The 20,078-nt window shown below is 41.4% G+C and overlaps 1 protein-coding gene across 1 annotated transcript; it reads left to right on the forward strand.

Annotated features, from left to right (window-relative positions):
• Nucleotides 1-12,181: 12,181 nt before the first annotated feature.
• On the forward strand, nucleotides 12,182-18,332 carry LOC147176699 (immunoglobulin superfamily containing leucine-rich repeat protein 2-like). Its single transcript, XM_086071512.1, has 2 exons — nucleotides 12,182-12,327; nucleotides 14,183-18,332. Exons 1-2 carry the CDS (start codon nucleotides 12,310-12,312, stop codon nucleotides 16,220-16,222), a joined length of 2,058 nt encoding a protein of 685 aa, XP_085927638.1. The 5' UTR covers nucleotides 12,182-12,309; the 3' UTR covers nucleotides 16,223-18,332.
• The last annotated feature ends 1,746 nt before the right edge of the window (nucleotides 18,333-20,078 follow it).

Consider the following 20,078-nt stretch of genomic DNA (forward strand, 5'->3'; position numbering starts at 1 on the left):
CGTTATTACACTCATTCACTCACTGTGAAGTGCGGAGCTGCGAGTTCAGCGGTGTCAGGGGCTTCCAACGCTGTTAAGTGTTGAGTTTTTCATGCTAATTGCCAAACATTTAACCCCCGCTCCTCTAAAGCTGAAAAGACATTTAAAAGGCCCTTTAAAAAAAAAAAAAAAGATGTTTTAATGACTGATTTTGAATGGACTCTGATCTCGGGAAGTTGAAGTCCTCGTGAAGATGTCAAACGTCTCGTCCCGGGAGGATGACAACACGGTGTAATGCTCGGTACCAGCTGAACTTTTGCTATCTATTGAGGGGGCTTCGAAGCTGCCAGCAGAATTCTTGTGTTTTCACATGGAGTGTCCTCAATGTTGACGCTTAGCTAAAAACTTGAGCTCGGACTCGCACCCAAAATCAGCATTTGCTATCAGTGTTGACTTCATGGAACAAGTTCCGAATCAACTTCAACAGGTTACTCATTGTACTTTTGCTGAAAAACACATCATAATCCAACAAATAAAAAAATCCCGTGCATTTATATAGGTGCTTTTTTCACCATGTTGTCCATCGCGCTTTACAAAGCCTCAAATTCACTTATTTGAAAATGTATTGGAGAGTAGGCTACATTAGTTTCCATCTGTCTACTGTAGATGGCGGTATACACCATAGAGATGTGATCCACCAGTAATTTAAAAGAAGAACAGGAAGCGACTGCGCCGTGCGATGACGTCGTGTGAGTTTTCTTTTGTAATTCTTGATAAACCGTAGCGTTTCTTTGCTGTTTTCCATCTAAAATTGCATTAATTAGGAATGTCCCGATCACACTTTTTTGGGTCTGCATTTTATTAAGAGGAGAAAAAAATTATTATTTTTTAATTATTTTAATTATTTAAAAAAAAAATTTTTTTTTAATTATTTTAATTAGTATTATTTTTTTTTTTAACTATCCCAACACCTTTTATATGGTGAGTGGACAGTGGTTAAACTAAGTAAAACATTTCAACCCCCCTTTTTTTAGCACATCTATGAGTTACTAAAAGGGCTATTATTAACCAGTATATTAATTAAATTTTTCACAAGAGCTTTATTTTCGAGAACCTACTGGAGCCGTTTTGAAGCGTGAAACAAACCAACTTCACAACAAACAAACGGCTGCAGTTGAAGAGCAAGCAAGCAAAATGTAGTTAATCGAACCTTATCCTGACTGGTCTGGACTCGCACCAGGCTAGACTGTCGGCTCGGGGGGGGATTTAGCGACCCCGCGAACCCCGCGAAGGACGTCAGACCCTGCTGATTCGCGCTAGGCTAGGCTAAACTAGGCTTGGCGCTGGGGTCCCCCCTCCGACGCTACTGCAGAGTCCCGGCGGGCGCCTCAGCTGCGCGGGGAGCAAACGGAAGGTCTGCAGCCGGATCCGCGGGGAGGACTCGAAGCACGTCCGTAGTATCGGTCGCAAAGTGCGGCACAGCGGCAGGAAGCGTGCAACGCATCTACTGTGTATCCTTTCCGCAATACGAAATGCTCACTTTCCACATTAAAGATGATAATAGCTTATTGTCATCTACTTCCAAATACCTTGGCGCTAATTCCTTGCTTAGCCCCGCCGCTCGATGGCATTAAGCACATCCTGTCGCTGTTGCAAAGTGACGCCATGCCGAAAAAAAAATGAAGTCTCACTCTGTGCCACTGCACAACTCCAGATCTAATAAAAAAGTTATTTAAAAAATAAATAAAAAACTCATATATTTATCCGAGTCCTGATCGGGAGACGACATCCGATTCCAATCGAGTCAGCGACCACGTGATCGGATTGGGACATCCCTAGGATTGATATTCGAATCAATTCTTTAATTAATTCCAAAAAGATTTCAATTTCGTCGTCCTCCCAAACATACCTTACTTTATTGTCCGCCATTGCGTTGTGACTACAAATGTACGTGCGACGCGTATCCGGTCTTGCCAGCAGTTATTCGCAAAACCTATGTAAGTGTAAAAACATTTTTGCAAATTTTGGGCCCTTTTTTGAATTTCTAACGTTTCCACATTCAGTTTTATTTTCGCATTTCTTGAAAATTTGAATAAAAATGGGTGGATGGAAACTCCACTGTCGGCGAGTTGACATGCAACGTGTTAACCCATGCCAATTTGTCCTTTTTAGTTCTTGAAATAACTTACTTTAACTTTCAGGAAAACCCTGGCCAACGCCCCCCCCCCCCCAATTAAAAAAAAATGTAAGCAAAAAACAGCTAACATTGTGTTCTATGTGTGTTTTTCTTAATTGTGAAATGTTCATATAATTAAAACAATATCACACACGTTCTCGCATTAACTGGGCTTGTTAATTACTATGCAGACAACCAAAAACCTAATGTAGCCTCAACGTTATATATCTGTGGATGTAAGAAGACGCCTACATTGAAGCCTTTTACTGCTCAGCGATTCGAAGGAGGACTTACAAAGACGATGTAGTGATTAGTTTGGAAGTCATGTAAATACGGATTCTACCAGAATAACACATTTTCAAAAGCGAAAAAGACCGTGTGAGATTACGAAAGTCGTAACATTCTAAGACATACATGTGAGAAAATGTTTGATGATGATGATGATGATGATGATGATGATGGAGGGTTGGTTCCCAGTCTGTCTCTTTAGATGTGGCTACTCCGCCTCTGTGATCCCCGCTGCTGAATTATTTACGATATCCACTCGATTTATCCTCCTCACTCCATACGTTCCGCTTTATTAATTTGAATTTCCTGAAGGGACAAAAAGCATCAACCCTTTTGGGTAATGTAAGGGTAGTGCAACCTGATTCTGGTTTTCATCCTGGTTTCAAATTTCCATCGTCATCTTGAATCCTGGTGGCAAGATTGTCAAATGTCTGTCCTAAAAAAAAAAAACATGCAGGCTTTATCCAGTCTCCTTTCTTCTTTTCCATTTTTCATCGTCAGTTACTGTAGCAACAGCGGCCAGGGCAATCCGCTCTTTCCTTGACAAAACATTTAAGAACTCCTCAGACTGCATTTTTTTTGTAGCAACGAGTTAGCGCTCGACTGTCAGTCGCCAACTGTAATTTGTTTGTGGTTATCCACTTTCATATAGTTCAGCTCTGTCACTCGCTGTGCGGCTGGCTTCCGTAAATAACGCAAAAAAAACCGTTTTTTTTTTTAACGCCCCTGTATCTGCACCCACTGCTATTATTACACGGTGGCAGAATAGTGTCATGCCATCTCATGATAATTAATGTGACTTTATCTAGAAAACAACTTGAGGTGCCTTAAAGGAAAGTCATAGCAACGTTGCAGCTCTGTGCAATGTGACGCAAGTAGCATACATAGTGGCTCGCGAATGCATGTAAATACCTTCATGAATGCAAATGGCACATTTGCAATACAAAGCAACGAGCTGAAGAAGGTGACGGCGCCTGAACGTCGCGCGCATGCCACATAACAGATGGCCACGCGCCGCCGTAAATCTCCTCACCCAAGGCCAGCAACTCTGCCACGATGTCACCCACTCGGTCACGAAAACAGAGAGAAGGATGATGTGAGAGCGAAGTCAAGGATGAGAGTGCTCCAGGCTCAGTTCGGGTCCAACTGTGATTGATGGACGCGGGTTCGACAGCCTTATTTGTTGCTGTAGTCATAATCAATGCGTTCCTATCAGTGTGAGGCAGAGTATCCATGAGCCCCCGCGGGGATCAACACCATCCCTCACTGCTGCTGCCTAAAATGGCAGGAAAGGTCACAAGCGTCTACGCTAGGGGTGGGATTCTTTGAATGTCTCATGATTCGATTTCGATTTTTGGGTTTCCGATTCGATTAAGAATCGATTTTCGGTTGATAATGATTTTTGATTCAAAATGATTTGATTGACAATGATTTTTGCTTCAGTCTATAGATGTGCAAGGAATCGTAATGATCTACTCCAGTCTGACTCGCTAATGCTAATTAGCTCGCTGCACACGGCACTTTTATCACTCAAAAGAACGGCTCCACGCTGCAAAAAAAACTAACTTTTATTAGAATAACTTAATCGTGACTTTTTCCTTCTACTCTCTAATGTGGCTACAACTTAACAGTGTATCAGACCGCATGGAACCACACTGCCCCTAAGTGGCCAAATCGAGTACCTCATGAACAGCGTTCCAAATAAAGGCACACACAGACAAAGGCAAGACAGTATAAAATAATTTAAATTAAAATCAATTTTGGGACATTTAAAATCGATACTGAATCATACTAAATGAGAATAGATTTTTGGGCACACCCTTAGTCTACGCCAATCAACAAGTGCCAATCAACATATGAACCAAATCATCTCCTGTGTCATTTAGACGGACACGAAAGAAGAAGTGCATTAAGCCCTTTTCACACTGCACTCACTCAGGGTGAAAGAATCGTATGACAACTGCCATAGCAACTAACCAGGAAGTAAAAACACAGATTTTGCTGCTGGTCTGACCACAACTAGACAAGATGTATCGTTCATTGTTGCAAACGAAAGCAATGACTTTGCTCATTTTAAGAAGGGGCAGCAGAGAAAAACTAGTGGCTCGGCGGGAACTTTTCGAGTGTACCGTAAACAAATACCGGTTTTCCAAGCTAACAAACAAAAGACATCATCTCACAATATACATCAATTGTCACTTTGTGTCGGTGTAAAAAGCGGGATTACAAATGATGTACCTGTAATAATTTTCAACAAAAATTAGGCTGTGCTGAAATTATTTTCATTCGTGTACTGGTTCCTCATAGAATTTTGTAGTGTGCTATAACAAAAGCCATATTTTTTTGTATATATTTGTCTTTGATACAGATGTGTATGTTTGGGGAAAAAAAGAAAAGAAATACAGTACTTCCTGTTTTGTTGTTCTTTTTTCAAATTCACACCATCTCAAACTAAATTGTATTCTGCCATCTAGTGGTTAACAGTGGAATTACACCCGATGTAAATAAGAGTTAGACCTAAATTGTGTTATATCTGTACAGGAAAGAAATGTGCAAAATGGCATGACTGCAAACACTCTTCATAAACACGTCCCGTTTCTTGCATCCTCATCCAGCATTTGTGGCAGCCCGACTGCAAGTCTTGATCGTGACACGTGTTCCCCACAAGCGAGGACAGCGTACTCACTGAGGCTCGGATAGAAAAAGGAATCACACATCATATTTTTTTGTTTGTTTGTTTTGGTTTTTAATTCGTGTTCATTTCACATTGGCCAACTTTGTTTTGAAACCGATCGGGATGTTACTATTTCTGTCAGTGATGCTACAGCAAGCCAGTTTTCTTTTCTTTTGGTTTTGTGCCTTTGTTTGCATGGCTAAAACAAAGTTGTTATTATTATTATTATTATTATTATATCATTGCAGTGAATAGGTTACATTTTTAAATAATATTGTTCGCTCCTCCAGTCATCAAATGAAAAATGGGTAACTATTGAATTCAAATGTGGACCAAAAAGAAATGAAGTTCCACAAAACTGTAGGTTTACTTTCCATCTTAAAATGTTCAATTATTCAACCAATATTTTTCTCTGGTTTAGGTATGAGTTCTTCTTGATTGGTCAAAACAGAACCTTTTTTGAAAATTGAGAGCGACTTCGTGGCCAAAGCCAATAAAAGCTTCGCAACTCGACTTGGCCGTCATCACTTGAAAGCGACTCTGGATCTTCGCCCAGCCTATCTGCTCATGTCATGGGCCAAGAAACTTGGAGATCAAAGTAGCCTATTTGCATACAAGCGATTTTAAAAGTCAATTTTCCATAATGTGTCCCCGTCAAATGTAAGCATGAGCAAGTGTTGTTTTCTCTGGCCTATTGTTAAAAATCAATAGCCTCAGCAGGCTTTGCTTAACACATTATTGGATGGGGCTCGCATTAAAGACGTCTATCCCGGCCCTCAAATAGCCTGCGTCGCGTTCCCCCGTTATAAACGCGATCGCACGGCGCTCCCGCGGCAGAGTCTCAATGACGTTAATGGGTTTGTGAGTGCTGTTTTAATTTCCCAAGCGAAGGCGGGGAGAGCCCGTCCTCGTGACCCCGCCGTGTGTTGAACAGCCCTTCTTGAGCTCGACGGAGAAAAACGGCCTTATTAGCCCAGTTCATTAAAATCATTAATAGTCATGAAATGAGAGGCACCGGAGTCCAAAAGGCTTAATGCTTCATCCATATTAATTAGACGCTCCCACAAATCTGAAGTGAGGGAAAGCAGGCTGCTGCAGCTTCAGATACACGCACACACACACACACACACACACACCTGCCTGCAGTGGCGTGACCTCCTCACATCCCTCCCTCGACTGTCACCACTACTAGCCTCCTGTTACCGCTCCCGATTAAATTCCCTTTTAATTAAAAGTGATCACATTAAGAAACTGATGTGCTTAATTAACCGGACTCCGGTGGAAGCGTGTGACGGCTGCAATGTAAAACAGGCAGGAAGAGGCGTTATTTCGCAATCCCCCCCCACCCCACCCCCGCCCTGGCCCCCCTTTTCATCTTTACACAACCCACGTTTCCTTTCCGAGGAACAGCAAATCGATTCCGTTTTTACATGTTTAGTGGTTTTCTGGTCAGATTATTCTGATCAATTTAGTCTCTTTAGTTACATCTAGTGTCAACTGCAGGAAACTACAGGTCTAAATTGCCTCCCAATCTGCCTTAACCTTTAACTCATTCACTGCCATTGCTATAAACGTCAAAAATTCATTTGAACTATTTCTGTTAGTTTAACATTTTTTTCCACTTTTGTTAACAAGAGTATGAAAACCTAGATTTTTTTATTTATTGTACATTTAGAACAGATATAAAAGTTGTGATTAATCGTGAGTTAATAAATCATGGGATTAATTATGATTAACGGCCCTAATTTTTTATATTTTCTTTTTCTTTAAAAAAAAAAAAAGAAAAAATATATTTTTTTTTAATTAAAAACTTTTTTTTTTTAAGAAAAGATTATTAAAAATGAGCGTAGGCGGTTAATTTTTTTTTGAATTAATCACATGACTTCACTAGTTAACTCACAACTGTTCTTAATGTACAATATTATTTTTTTTAGGTTTTCATACTCTTGTTAACAAAAGTGGGGAAAAAAATGTTCAACTAATAGAAATAGTTCAAAGGAATTTTTGACGTCTGTCGACGTCAATGGCAGTGAATGAGTTAATAACCTTCATACCCTAACCTGTTTCCCAGCTCTGGAAGAGGGATCTCCGTCACCGTCACTTTTTGGCCAGCTTCTCTGCGTCCACCAGAGCTGCGTCATTCTGATCCCTTGCCATGCGTGTCCTCCAGTAATGAATTAAGCTTTAATGTTGATTCCTCTGCCAAGAAGCATCGTCTTCAAGGCCAGCAAACGTCCACCTGAGGCCTCCACTCCTTTTTTTTTTTTTCTTCCTATGCAGGTTGTCTGATAAGCCGGTATCTTCTTGGCACTCGTGGGTAAGCAGCCTGTTGCAACGCAATTTATTTATTTTTTCCGTTTCTTTCTCTGTTCTTGTATTCCCCCAATGCACACACAATTGCATTTTTTATTTTTTTATTTGTTCAAGACGTATTGTAGGAGAATATTTTTGATGCTATCTGACTCTCTCTTGTTGACAATGCTTCACTCATAACTTGGGCTGTAACCAATTTGTTCCCTCTAATTTTCCATGCGTCTGATCATTCATAAAAAAAAACTCCATGAGCATTCCTTGGACCATTGGGCCACCTTTCTTTTCACCTTTACCCCCACCTAACCTTTCCCTTTCCCCCCTGACACCCATCCTCTTTTGCTTTCCCTCCTCTCTTTCCCTCCGTTCTCTTGTTCCCTCGTCCTCTGACTGCCCTGCGCTCTCGCTAGCGCTTACAAGTTATGGTTTGTGGCTGCTGAGCTGACAGCGGCAGCACAGGACACGATAAGGCTGTGACCTCTCTGGCCGGAGAGGATGAGATGAATACATTTATGTGCGATGGGAGGTTGCGAGGGGGTGGGCCGCTTGGAAGTCCAACTAAATCGGCTAGATCTGTAACAAGCGATGCGGTGGCGAGAAGGAAGAATTTCCAGTAACAACAGCATGTCCGCAATTTCAACATTTTAAACATGAAACCCAAATTGCATAATTACTTCATAATAAATAGATATGTGTGTGTGTGTGTGTGCGTGGATGTACTACATGAGCTTGAGGGCACTGACCTTTGTGAGGTACATTTACACGATGTATTGAACTCCAATACAAGAGTTGTAGCAAACGATTTGACCGAAGATACAGTTTTGACCAAACGGCATGGAATGTGGCTCATTTAGCCTCGTGACAGGGGTAGACGATGGATGGATGGATGGATGGATGGATGGATGGATGGATATACTAATGTGGCTAGCTAGCTCTTAGACAGGTAGACTGACAGCTCGCTATATAGATGCTAGCTAGTGTAAGGTATTTGGATGGATGGATAGATAGAGAGATAGATAGATAGATAGATAGATAGATAGATAGATAGCGATACTAATAATGTGGCTAGCTAGCTCTTAGACAGGTAAACTGACAGCTCGCTATGTAGCTATATAGATGCTACCTAGTGTAAGGTATATAGATAGATAGATAGATAGATAGATAGATAGATAGATAGATAGATAGATAGATAGATAGATAGATAGATAGATAGATAGATAGATAGATAGATAGATAGATAGATAGATAGATAGATAGATAGATAGATAGATAGATAGATAGATAGATAGATAGATAGATAGATAGATAGATAGATAGATAGATAGATAGATAGATAGATAGATAGACTAATAATGTGGCTAGCTAGCTCTTAGACAGGTAAACTGACAGCTCGCTATGTAGCTATATAGATGCTAGCTAGTGTAAGGTATGTGGATGGATGGATGGATGGATGGATAGATAGAGAGATAAATAGATAGATAGAGATACTAATAATGTGGCTAGCGAGCTCTTAGACAGGTAAACTGACAGCTCGCTATATAGCTAAATAGATGCTAGCTAGTGTAAGGTATATGGATGGATAGATGGATGGATGGATAGATAGATAGATAGATAGATAGATAGATAGATAGATAGATAGATAGATAGATAGATAGATAGATAGATAGATAGATAGATAGATAGATAGATAGATAGATAGATAGATAGATAGATAGATAGATAGATAGATAGATAGATAGATAGATAGATAGATAGATAGATAGATAGATAGATAGATAGATAGATAGATAGATAGATGAGACGTTAAAAACTAAGAGACAATTTCAGAAGTGTAATCAACTCATGATAAACATGACTGTAAAAATAAAAGAAGAAAGATTGAATTTGCTCCTTTTCTGTCTTGTCTCGAGTGTTTGTGTTTCGCTTTGCACTTGTGTGTCCACCAAGGGCATCATTTATCCAGCAGGCAAGAGGTATTAAAAAAAACCTGCTGCCAGGCATTGATGGGTCCACCCGCTGTACCTGTGTGGATTGGGTTCAAAGGTCAGCAGTCACAGGCAATCAGGAGTAAATGGAGCCTGTGTAACTCTAAAAAAAAAAAAAAGAGCTTTAGAACAAAGCCAAGGCCGCCGTTTTGTGTGTGCGCGCGTGTGTGTGTTATCTCTGGACACCCCTATTTCACTCAACCTTATCCAACGTAACAGGATTTATTCTTGTTGATTTCCAAACGTCCGACCTTGCTGACAATCGTTATTTCTCCACCAGATGGCAACCCTCCCCAAAAAGACGCACTTTTTGGTTTTAAATGAAATACTTTGTATGATCGCACTCAGCGGGCACGCTGCCGAGCCTTCTCTACCCTCGTCATAATTGCTCAACATCCCATGTTCATCTGCCGGCTAATCCGCCACTGTTTCGGTATCCTATTGTCTCCCAGCCTGAATGATGACAATCATCATGACATGCGGAACGCCAGCTAAGGAGTTTAGCATCCGGGCGCAGGCCGAGCCTTATTCCAAGAGGAGGGCACCTATCAGAGAGGTATTAAATGCGCTGATCCGCCGAGCTTTAACTCTCTTGCTTCATCGTAAAGCATCATCCAATTTACCAGCTCTGTCAGAGAGAGCAACCAAAGTGCATTTGCATAATGCAGTGTCCTCGCTATGTTAATTCGGCCTCCACTCAGCCGGCTATGAGGATTGTTTTCGACGTGTCCTGTCTCTCTCGCCGTACATTGTGTGCATGAGCGTGTTCCGCTATGCCAGCATGTCAATGACTGTGGGCGATTATGGAGGTAAATGAGGCTCTCCAAAGCCCTCCATAGCGAGCTGCAATAGTCGGCGATACCGCAGGGCATCACAGGAGGAGCAATAGAAGTGCATTACTGCCAAAATCTCATTGCTATCCTCTAGTGAGGGGTGTAAGTTACCGGGGAAAATGTATGGCGAGGTGGTGGGAATAAGGATAAGCCCCTCTGCAATTTCCTTTGACACATGTGATCTCTTTAATTTTCCAGCTGGGTGAAAAATGGAAGACGACTTGATTAAATTCCGCCCCGGTTGGATTCTGATGCAAAGTGGCACACGACTGCACTTTTTTTTAGATGCCTTTGTACCAAGTTTGAATGTGTAAAAGGAGGAAAACTCTTCCTTGGATCCCGCAAAACCGCCGTAGCTCATCAATCATTTAGTGTTCTGTCATGCAGGGCCACGTCAGCGGAAGCCGGCTTTCATCAACGCCGGCACGACATCACCGACTTGACTGCCGGTGCTCCTTTACGTTTGGGAAATATCATTATTTGATCCCGTGATGATTTGATACCTTCCTTGTGGAATGGGGATGATCGTGAGAAAGGCAACAACATATACAACCGACAACTGATATTCTCCCCAAACAATTCCAGGTATATGGCTTTGTGTGTCAAGTATGATGTTTTTCATTTTTGATGAGGCAATTCTTAGGTTAAAGGTTATTAGGCCTCATTTGTTCACAAGCAGGAAATCAAACATGTATGTATGTGCTTATTTTAAATACATAATACAGTGTGTACAGTTTATACAGCTAACCCCAAAGTCATAAAATTTTAAGTAAATATCAATTCAATTTTGAGAATTTGTTGGATGGAAATGACTCAAGAGTGGCAAAAGACTGAAAAATGTTATGTTATGTCATATCATGCTATTGCTATTTTTACATCTTGAAAACCCTTGTCAGAAAATGTTGAGAAAGCACAATTCTTTGCAACATCCTCAATAACCTCATTAGCATACAGTGTTGCAAAAGTTACATAGGCTGGAGCAGTGGACCTCAACTGTTGTCATCACGAGACCAGCATTTTCCTATTGTCACTAAGTTGAGATCCACAAGTACAATATTTAAATAATAAAATCCTATCTATTTGTATAAAAACATGAATTTAAACAATTCATTGAAAAGCTGTGTGTTGTATGTCGGTACCATCATAAAACAAAGACTTTCCATAATTTGTGACTACTCATAATGAATTTGTGACCCAATTATGGGTCCCGACCATTCCAATTCACAATTCGTATTCCAATTTACAATGAGACAATTGGATTTCAATATATTGAGAGAGAGTAGGAAACATTTTAGACATGGATTATTATTTTTTTGTCAAAGTCTCCAGCTTAGCTAACAAGAAAGCTTAGCTAAGAAAAAAAGGTCAAGTACATAGCAGTACCGTACTGTAAAAAGGTTTTCTAAACGAAATCATCAAGTAGAAAAGGCTTTTACTGCCATCTAGTGGAGAATCAGGCTCATCGCCTTTGAAGGCAGTGAGGAAGCTGTAATACTGGTTGTGGTGTGCTGAGGTCACTATTGGCCTTGTGGGAAGGCGGCGGTGGGAACCAATAGGGCCACTTTGAGTAGTTATCTAATTACTAAACACTTTTAGTCGAAGAATATGTATTTTTTTCGAATATTAAAACAGTATATTTTAATTAATAGTTCAATTAAAACAAAAATATTAATACTTTAAATATTATTCAGCAAGCAATAGAGTTCCCGGTTTACAAAAGGAATTACCTTGGACCGTGTCAATCAAAACTGTATAATATTAATATTAAAAAAAACAAAAAAAACGAGTACAGGTTTTGTATTTCATTGGACTGTGCCGGCACGTCACATGTATCAAGATAAAGCACCACATCTTGCCATCTTCTTAAAAAGTGATGGAGGTCGAGTTCACTTTAAGAAGTTTTTTTTTTGGGGGGGGGGGGGGGGGGCACGTGGATGCATCTGTCTCGGTGGTGGTTGTGGTACTGACAGCAGAAGGCAAGACGCGTTTTTCGCCGTCAGCCTTCCAACTTCAAATAGACGCCAGGTGCTGTTTCTGTTTGGAGACGGACAGCTCACCTCACGTATGAACAAACGACGGCAGGTAAGTATACTGCAAGATCGTTTTCCTACCACCATCATCATCATCATCATCATCGTCGTCAATCTTTCACGGGGTGTTTACCGCCATCGGCGTCGCGACCGTCTCGGAATCCTCATAGTTTGGATGCTTGCTATATTGCTGAGCTGAAAAACAAGCGGCCTGTTTTTTTTTTTTGCGTGGTGATGCTATGAGCCTTGTTTGCAAACATCTGCCGCGCAGCTGTCTCCCTGGCCCTGCACCAAGGACACGCAGCTCAGGAGGCTGTTGCGTCGTTTGAAACCAGACTCTTCAGGAACACATATATATATATATATATATATATATATATATATATATATATATATATATATATATATATATATATATATATATATATATATATATGTGTGTCACTCTTTCATAGCAAGTGTATGTTGTTGTCCGGTGAAACTATTTCCGACTTTATTTTTATGTCCTGCTTGTCTTGATGGGCATGCCACAATATTGACTGCATGCATTGTAAAGCTGAGTTGGATGTCCTTCTGAATACCCTGGACAGAATCATCTGTTCTATATATATATATCTATATCTATATATATACACCAGGCAGCAGGGAGATCACTGTGCACTTCTCATCCTTTCTTCTTAATAGGATGTCACTCTCTAATGAAATGGTGTCTTCAAAAAAATTAAAAAACTCTTTAATAGAAAAACGTATTACAGATTTTCAGGATTTTTATTTGGTCCTAAAATGTGTGTTACTAGTAACGTTTGGTTTTAGATGACCAATATTTGCAGTTGTGTAGCGGTCCCTGGAGAAGTGGGCATGCTCTTTTTTTTTTCTTCTTCTTCTTAAAGTTCAGAAAGTGTCCTGTTTTAGAAACGGTGACATGAGAAAAAAAATCATAAAATGATCATGACTTGATTAAGTGCAGTTTGTAGTTATTACTGATAACGAAAGCAGCCTAATATATATATTATATATTTTTTCTAACACCCCTAATATATATATATATATATATATTAGGGGTGTTAGAAAAAATAGATTCTGCAATATATCGTGATATTACAGCACGCAATTCTCAAATCGATTCAATATGCGATTTATGTTTAATCGATTTTTAAAGATACATTTTTTATGGAAATATTCAACAAAACGTCTTACATAGGATTAGGATTCATACATTAAGCATGGAAGAATGTTATATTAATGGAACATTAAGCCTTAATATTTTATGTCAGTGCTGTTCAAACATGAAACAGACTGCAACCTGTTTGTTAAATGCAGTGGCTCAGTTATAAGCCTGAATTTTCAGATAAATAAATACATTTTCATACAAATCTTACAGTGTACATGTTTACTGATTTCTATTTTCTAAATTTGAGTTTTTAAAAAAAATCGCAATAATCAATTTATAGATTTGTATCGCGACTAATCGAATCGAATCGCCAGAATTCACACACACACAAATATATATATATATATATAGTAAATCATTTAAAAAAAACTGTCTGGTTAGACTTCAATATTGTTTTATTAAAAACAATTCCCTATTTTTGTGCTTTGACTATAAAAGTAAACTAGATCATGTAGTAGGTAACTGGCGGCGGGATCGAACCCCCATTGCAATCAAGTCTCCAGTGTATCAGCGCAGAGCGCTTCCCCTGAGCTAAAATTCTGAGCTGCCGTCACAGCTCCAGACACTATCGAAAGGATTATTTTCCCTGGCACGACCCGCCCTACTCTGTCTCTGATTGGGTCAGGTAATCGTTTTTTTTTTTTTCTTATCAAAGCTAACAAACTTCTTTGCTGTGAAGCAGGCTTGGTGAATAAAATATAATCAAATTGACTAAAAGGTTGTCTTTCTTTTACAGGATCTGAAAATGGCTGCCAAAGTCGTGTACTTAACGATTGTGATTTCCACATTCTTCAACGCCTTACTTGGATGTCCAACAGTTTGCACCTGCTCAATCAAATTTGGATATTATTTTGCGGAATGCACCTACAGAGACTTGGTTGAAATCCCAACAGGCTTGCCTCGTAATATCGACACTGTTAGTTGCTCAGCGAACAAGATCAGTTTGGTACCGCGAGGCGTTTTTGACAACGTCACCCGGATGACGTCGCTATGGATGGCCCACAATGAAATCGTCTCCGTCGAGCCCGGAAGCCTCGCGCCCATGTTTCTTCTCCGTAACTTGGACATCAGCCATAATAAAATGGCGGACTTTCCATGGGGGGATCTGCAGAATCTCACCGACTTGCAGTTGCTGAAGATGAACCACAATGAGTTGGTCAGTCTGCCCCGAGATGCCTTCATTCGTCTAAAAAAACTGAGATCCCTCCGTCTTAACAATAACAAGTTCTTGACTATCTCTGAGGGGACGTTTGATGCTTTGATTTCGCTGTCCCATTTACAGATCTTCAGCAATCCTTTCGCATGCACTTGTCACATGGACTGGTTTCGAGATTGGCTGTCAGCGACGACCATCTCCGTCCCCGAAAAGGACTTGATCAGTTGCGCTACTCCGGCAACATTTCAGGGAGAAACGATAATGAACTCGCCGGCTCTAAAATGCGCAAAGCCGAACGTCACGATATGGAGCCAACCAAATGTTGACTCCACAGCGTTGTTCGAGGGCGACGCTTTGGTCTTAAATTGTGAGCATAACGGAAATCCAGAGCCACTGGTCACGTGGAGTATTCGCAGTCCAGCACAAGAACTGAACATGTCTTTTACAGCGGATGGCTCAGCTCAGTCAAGTGACAGGTCCTTATTGCCAAACAATTCAGTCCAGATCTTTAATAACGGAACCCTGATCATCTCACACCTCAGCACGGACCTTGAAGGCAACTACAGCTGCTCTGCCTCAAATGAACTCGGCGCTGCGGCAGACTCGCTTTTTGTCCAAGTGGTGTCTTCGTCAGAAGAAACGTCCGCAACGGACGAGATCACAACAGCTCCCGACAATGCGGCACAACAACCGATTCAGTCAATAACTGGAATGTCTGTTTTGGATTCCGTATCTGACCCGGATTTGCCCCGCGCCGAGACCACCCCTCAGTCTTTTAACGCGTTATTAGGCACATCTAAATGCGGATCGAAAGCTAAAAAAATACACATCTCAAGCCGTGCCTTGAACGGGAGCTCGGACGACACGAATCGCTACGCGTTTGACTTTGGCGTCATCGCCCTGTGGGTGTCAGAAACGGAGGCGACCGTCCGACTCAACCCGCTTCTCATAACCAGAGGCAAGCGGGCAAACCGGACCGCTTTGGAAAACCTCCGCAACGCCACCGCAATCGCTTCGCGGGGATTGTATCTATGTGTCACCACTGACCACAAGGACTCTCCCGTGCTGTGGTCTCTGGTTAAAGAGGGTCTCAGCACTTACCTTCTCAGGGATTTGCGGCCTGGGACGAACTACTCCCTGTGTTTGACCTACAAAGGGGAAGACTGTGAGGTGCAAGTGTTGTTCACCACCAAAAAGAAAGTCCCTAATCTGATCATCATCATCTCAGTCAGCATCTGCCTTCTGACCGTGTCCACTGTTCCGCTTCTCGGAGCGATGTGCTTCCACCTGGTGTACAAATACCGCAGCAAGACGTACAAGTTGATCCTAAAGGCCAGAGACCAGTACCAAACGGAGAGGAACCGGGCCGCCAACATCAACGCCACACCGCTGACGGAGTCTCGGAGGGATATGAACGTCGAGCAACTGGATGAAGGAGAAGACGATGGGGCGACTGAGAGTCTGGACGGGGAGAAGGAAGCAGATACGGAAGAAAGCGTCATCACCGAGACCGCCACTTTGTCTCAGTCGAGAGGGAATTTGGACGACTGCGAGGTTGGATCAGACTTCAGCGATAGACTTCCTTTGGGGGCCGAGGCTGTTAATATCACCAGCAATTAGAAACATCCATCCATCCATCCATCCATTTTCTGTACCGCTTGTCCTCACAAGGGTCGCGGGGGGTTGCTGGAGCCTATCCCAGCTGGCTTCGGGCAGTAGGCGGGGTACACCCTGAACTGGTTGCCAGCCAATCGCAGCAATTAGAAACAGTTAAAAGGAACCCGCGACTGTCATGACAAGTTTGCGCTATATTATTTATTTGGTTGTTACCAACATAACTATGAGATGCATTTTTCAAAAAGCATTTTTAATTCAATACATTTTGTTGAAACTTTAACTCTTTGACTGCCAGACGTTTTCAGAAAAGGGATGCCGCCAGTGCCAGCCGATTTAAGCATTTTGACTGATTTTCAAGGTCCACAGAAAATGTTCTGTATGGACTATGGAAACACACGTACTACCAAATGAAAGATTGGACTTTCATCTTTCATCAGAAAAAAAGAGTTTGTTTCTACCTTATTCCGTTCTTTAGTAATCAACAATAGAAAATGGTTAGTTTGACCCAATTTCGCCTGTGTTGGACCAAAATACGGAGAAATCAAGCTTTTAGTGAAACGATATTATTTCATGCATTCTAGTGAATTTGACACTTCTTTTTGTCCATGAATGATGCCACAAACACCTAAATAGTGCTTTACTTCTATAAAACACTACCACCAAGAATGAAAAAGTGTTTTTTGATAGCAAAATACGTTTATTTACATTCAACAGTGTAACAATTTGACAACAATTTGGCAAACTATTTACAAATGTGTGCAACTGTGGTGCTATTTACAAATATGTGGATGTTTCAACGACAGTTTTTCTTTTTGTAACACTCTCCTGCGTGCAAGGAGACGCAACAGCATTTGCACAAGATTGCCTCTTCGCGTGCGCCACTTTCTTGCCGGCCGTTTTTTTCCGGGGAATAGCAAGTATATACTGCAGTGTCATCAAGTCTAATATCAGGATCATGCTACGGTTACGTTACGGTGGTGTTACGTCTCGCTTCCCCGTGTCCTTCAGTTGCTATACCGGGTTGGTAGGAGATGTCCTGATCCATTTTATCCACTCCATTCATGGTGGCATCGTAGTCCAGAAACAGTGTCTTCTCCGTGATCAGACTGTACCCGCTCCTCCGATGAATATGCATTGGACTCGGGGTACTCTTCATTGTCCGATCGAATGTCCGCTTGTGCAGCTCCGCGTTTTCCGGCGTTAGCAGCGCTAGCCGGTGAGGCTTTATGACGACAGAATAACGGCCGCGTATAGCTTCCAACTCCGGCGAGGTTGACCATCATCATCATCATCAATGTGCATTGGTCGATGCTTTTCGACTACTCTCCATCGCCCGATCGAATGTCCGCTTGTGCAGAAGTACCCGGCCGGCTATTGTGCGCGTTTTCCGGCCTTAGCAGCGCTAGCCGCGCGTAGCCGGTGAGGCTTACTACGTGATAGTAACAGGCCAAAGCTTCCAACTTTGGCGTAGAGCTCGTTGTCATCATCATCGTTGACATCAATCTGCATTGGTCGATGCCAACTCTCCATCGCCCGATCGAATGTCCGCTTGTGCAGAAGTACCCGGCCGGCTATTGTGCGCGTTTTCCGGCCTTAGCAGCGCTAGCCGCGCTAGCCGCGCGTAGCCGGTGAGGCTTACTACGTGATAGTAACAGGCAAAAGCTTCCAACTTTGGCGTAGAGCTCGTTGTCATCATCATCGTTGACATCAATGCGCTTTTTAGTATTGATTGATGCTTTCCGTCTTTGAAAAAAATGCTCAAGCTGAGCTGCTTGTAACCGGTTGCTTGGTCAAGCCATTGTGGCTTGGATCAGCCATTGTCTCCTCAACACTCTAGCTCCGCCTCACGTCTTCTACTGACGCCCACGGTGGGCGGCCCATCCAACCTTGTGCAAAGAGAGTCATCGCTGCCCTCTAGGGGCCAAAACGAGTCTTTGACTAATCAGATCAGCCTGATTCTTTCAGCACAGCTGCCCAAGGCTTTCCTGCACCCGTTTTTGAAAAAAAAAAAAAAAAACATAGGGGACGTCTTTTAACGTCCTCGGCGCCCTTCCCTAGGTTTATGCTAAACGTTTTATAACGTTTATGGCAGTCAAAGAGTTAATATATACGTATGCCGCCATTGTTTTTTTTTTTTTTTACGTCGCAACGCATTCATTGCGTAGTGACGTAGAATGGCGGCGGCTTTCTGCCGAGCAATGTGAAACACCTGTAAAGAAAGAAAGGTAAGCCTCCGTAGCGTTCCTAAAGGAACGATCGAAACTCTTGAATGCGTCTGGGGAATGACGAGAACACGCATGCCGTTTCTTTAGGAACGCTACGGAGGCTTGCCTTTCTTTATAGGAATTTCACATTGCTCGGCACAGAGCCTGCCGCCATTCTACGTCGCCACGCACTGAATGCCTTGCGACTTAAATAACAATGGCGGCGTACGTCTAAATACAGTTTCTACGAAATGTATTAAACTGGAAATTATTTTTGAAAAATGAATCTCATAGTTATATCAGTAACAACCAAATAAATAATATAGAGCAAACTTGTCATTCCAGTCGGGGTTCCTTTTAAGTAAACAATGTACGTTGCTGTTATAAAAAGTGCACTTGGTCAAATAATGCTGCTGTTGTTCCACTTTGTGCCAGTGATGTTAGCGACGTTAGCGTGTTGTGTTATGTGGATGTACTCGAGTCTTATCTGAGGGACCAAGACACTCGTAAACTTGCCAAGCAACTAACTAACTAACTAACTAACTAACGCACTCACTCACTAATTAGACAATCAGGCAGTCTTTGGTGAATGTAGTAGACAGTTAAAATTATACAGTATTTCATGAAAGGAGATTCAAAAAAAGATGGTGTATTATGGCAGTTGTCATTGCTAAGACGCTAATGCTAATATAGTTAAAGTAGTATATGTCACTAAGTGGCGAGTGTTAGCCAACATAGTGAATTATGTTGTTTTTGTTTGTCCAGGGTTCATTAGGAGGTTCGTTAAAGGTTGCGACCGTTTGCTACCTTTAACGAACCCTGACGAAAAACCCACATGCGCTACGTTCGCAAACACTCGCAAGCCTTCGCCGCTCAGTGACCTTCTACCTTTAAAGATAACAAACAAAAGTGGGCTATGTTACGTAACAATAAATGATGTAGCAAATAACTAAATGGCAGTAAAATGATAATGTACTACACGTAATCCATGTATGCGCTATAAGGATATAAGCATTTTACAGCCATCGACAGTGCATACCGCTGTGGCACAATGTTTGTGTGTGACTTCAAAAACATACAGTGGTGTTCAGAATAACAGCACCGTGCTTACAAATATTGAACAAAGCTCAAAATCATTACAATATAAAAAAATAAAAATTCTCACGAGACCTGTGGTATCGGGAAAAAAAAAATGCTGTTTCTTAGGCAAAACCAAGAAATGCCAAGAATACCAGTTAATCATTACCAGAAGTTGGTTGACTATTCTCAGAAAAAAAAAACTGGCTATACAAAAATATCACACAAAAAACTTGTTCAACCAGTTTTCAGTTTTTCAGTGAATCTTTTTGAAAATGAGTTTTTGCTGATGCTGCTATTATTTTTTTCTTTTTTTTTTCTTAGACGTATACACCTTTGAGTAAGTTACATTTTTACCTCCTCACATTTTTTTCAACACACGGCAATTATTCTGAACACAACTCAAATGTACCGTGACCTAATTCAATGCTGAGTTGCTATATGTTCTTGAACTAAATGGCTGTTCAAAACATGCTTTGTTGACTTGACTTATATGTGGGAAAAGTGGATCATTTACTGCAATTATTTTTACTACACCAACATTGTATAAAAACAGTGAATATGTGTTCGGTCGAGTT

This window comes from Leptonotus elevatus, chromosome 3 (genome assembly GCF_054856555.1).
Source record: "Leptonotus elevatus isolate MCC_2025b chromosome 3, RoL_Lele_1.0, whole genome shotgun sequence".
In the NCBI taxonomy this organism is placed as follows: Eukaryota; Metazoa; Chordata; class Actinopteri; order Syngnathiformes; family Syngnathidae; genus Leptonotus; species Leptonotus elevatus.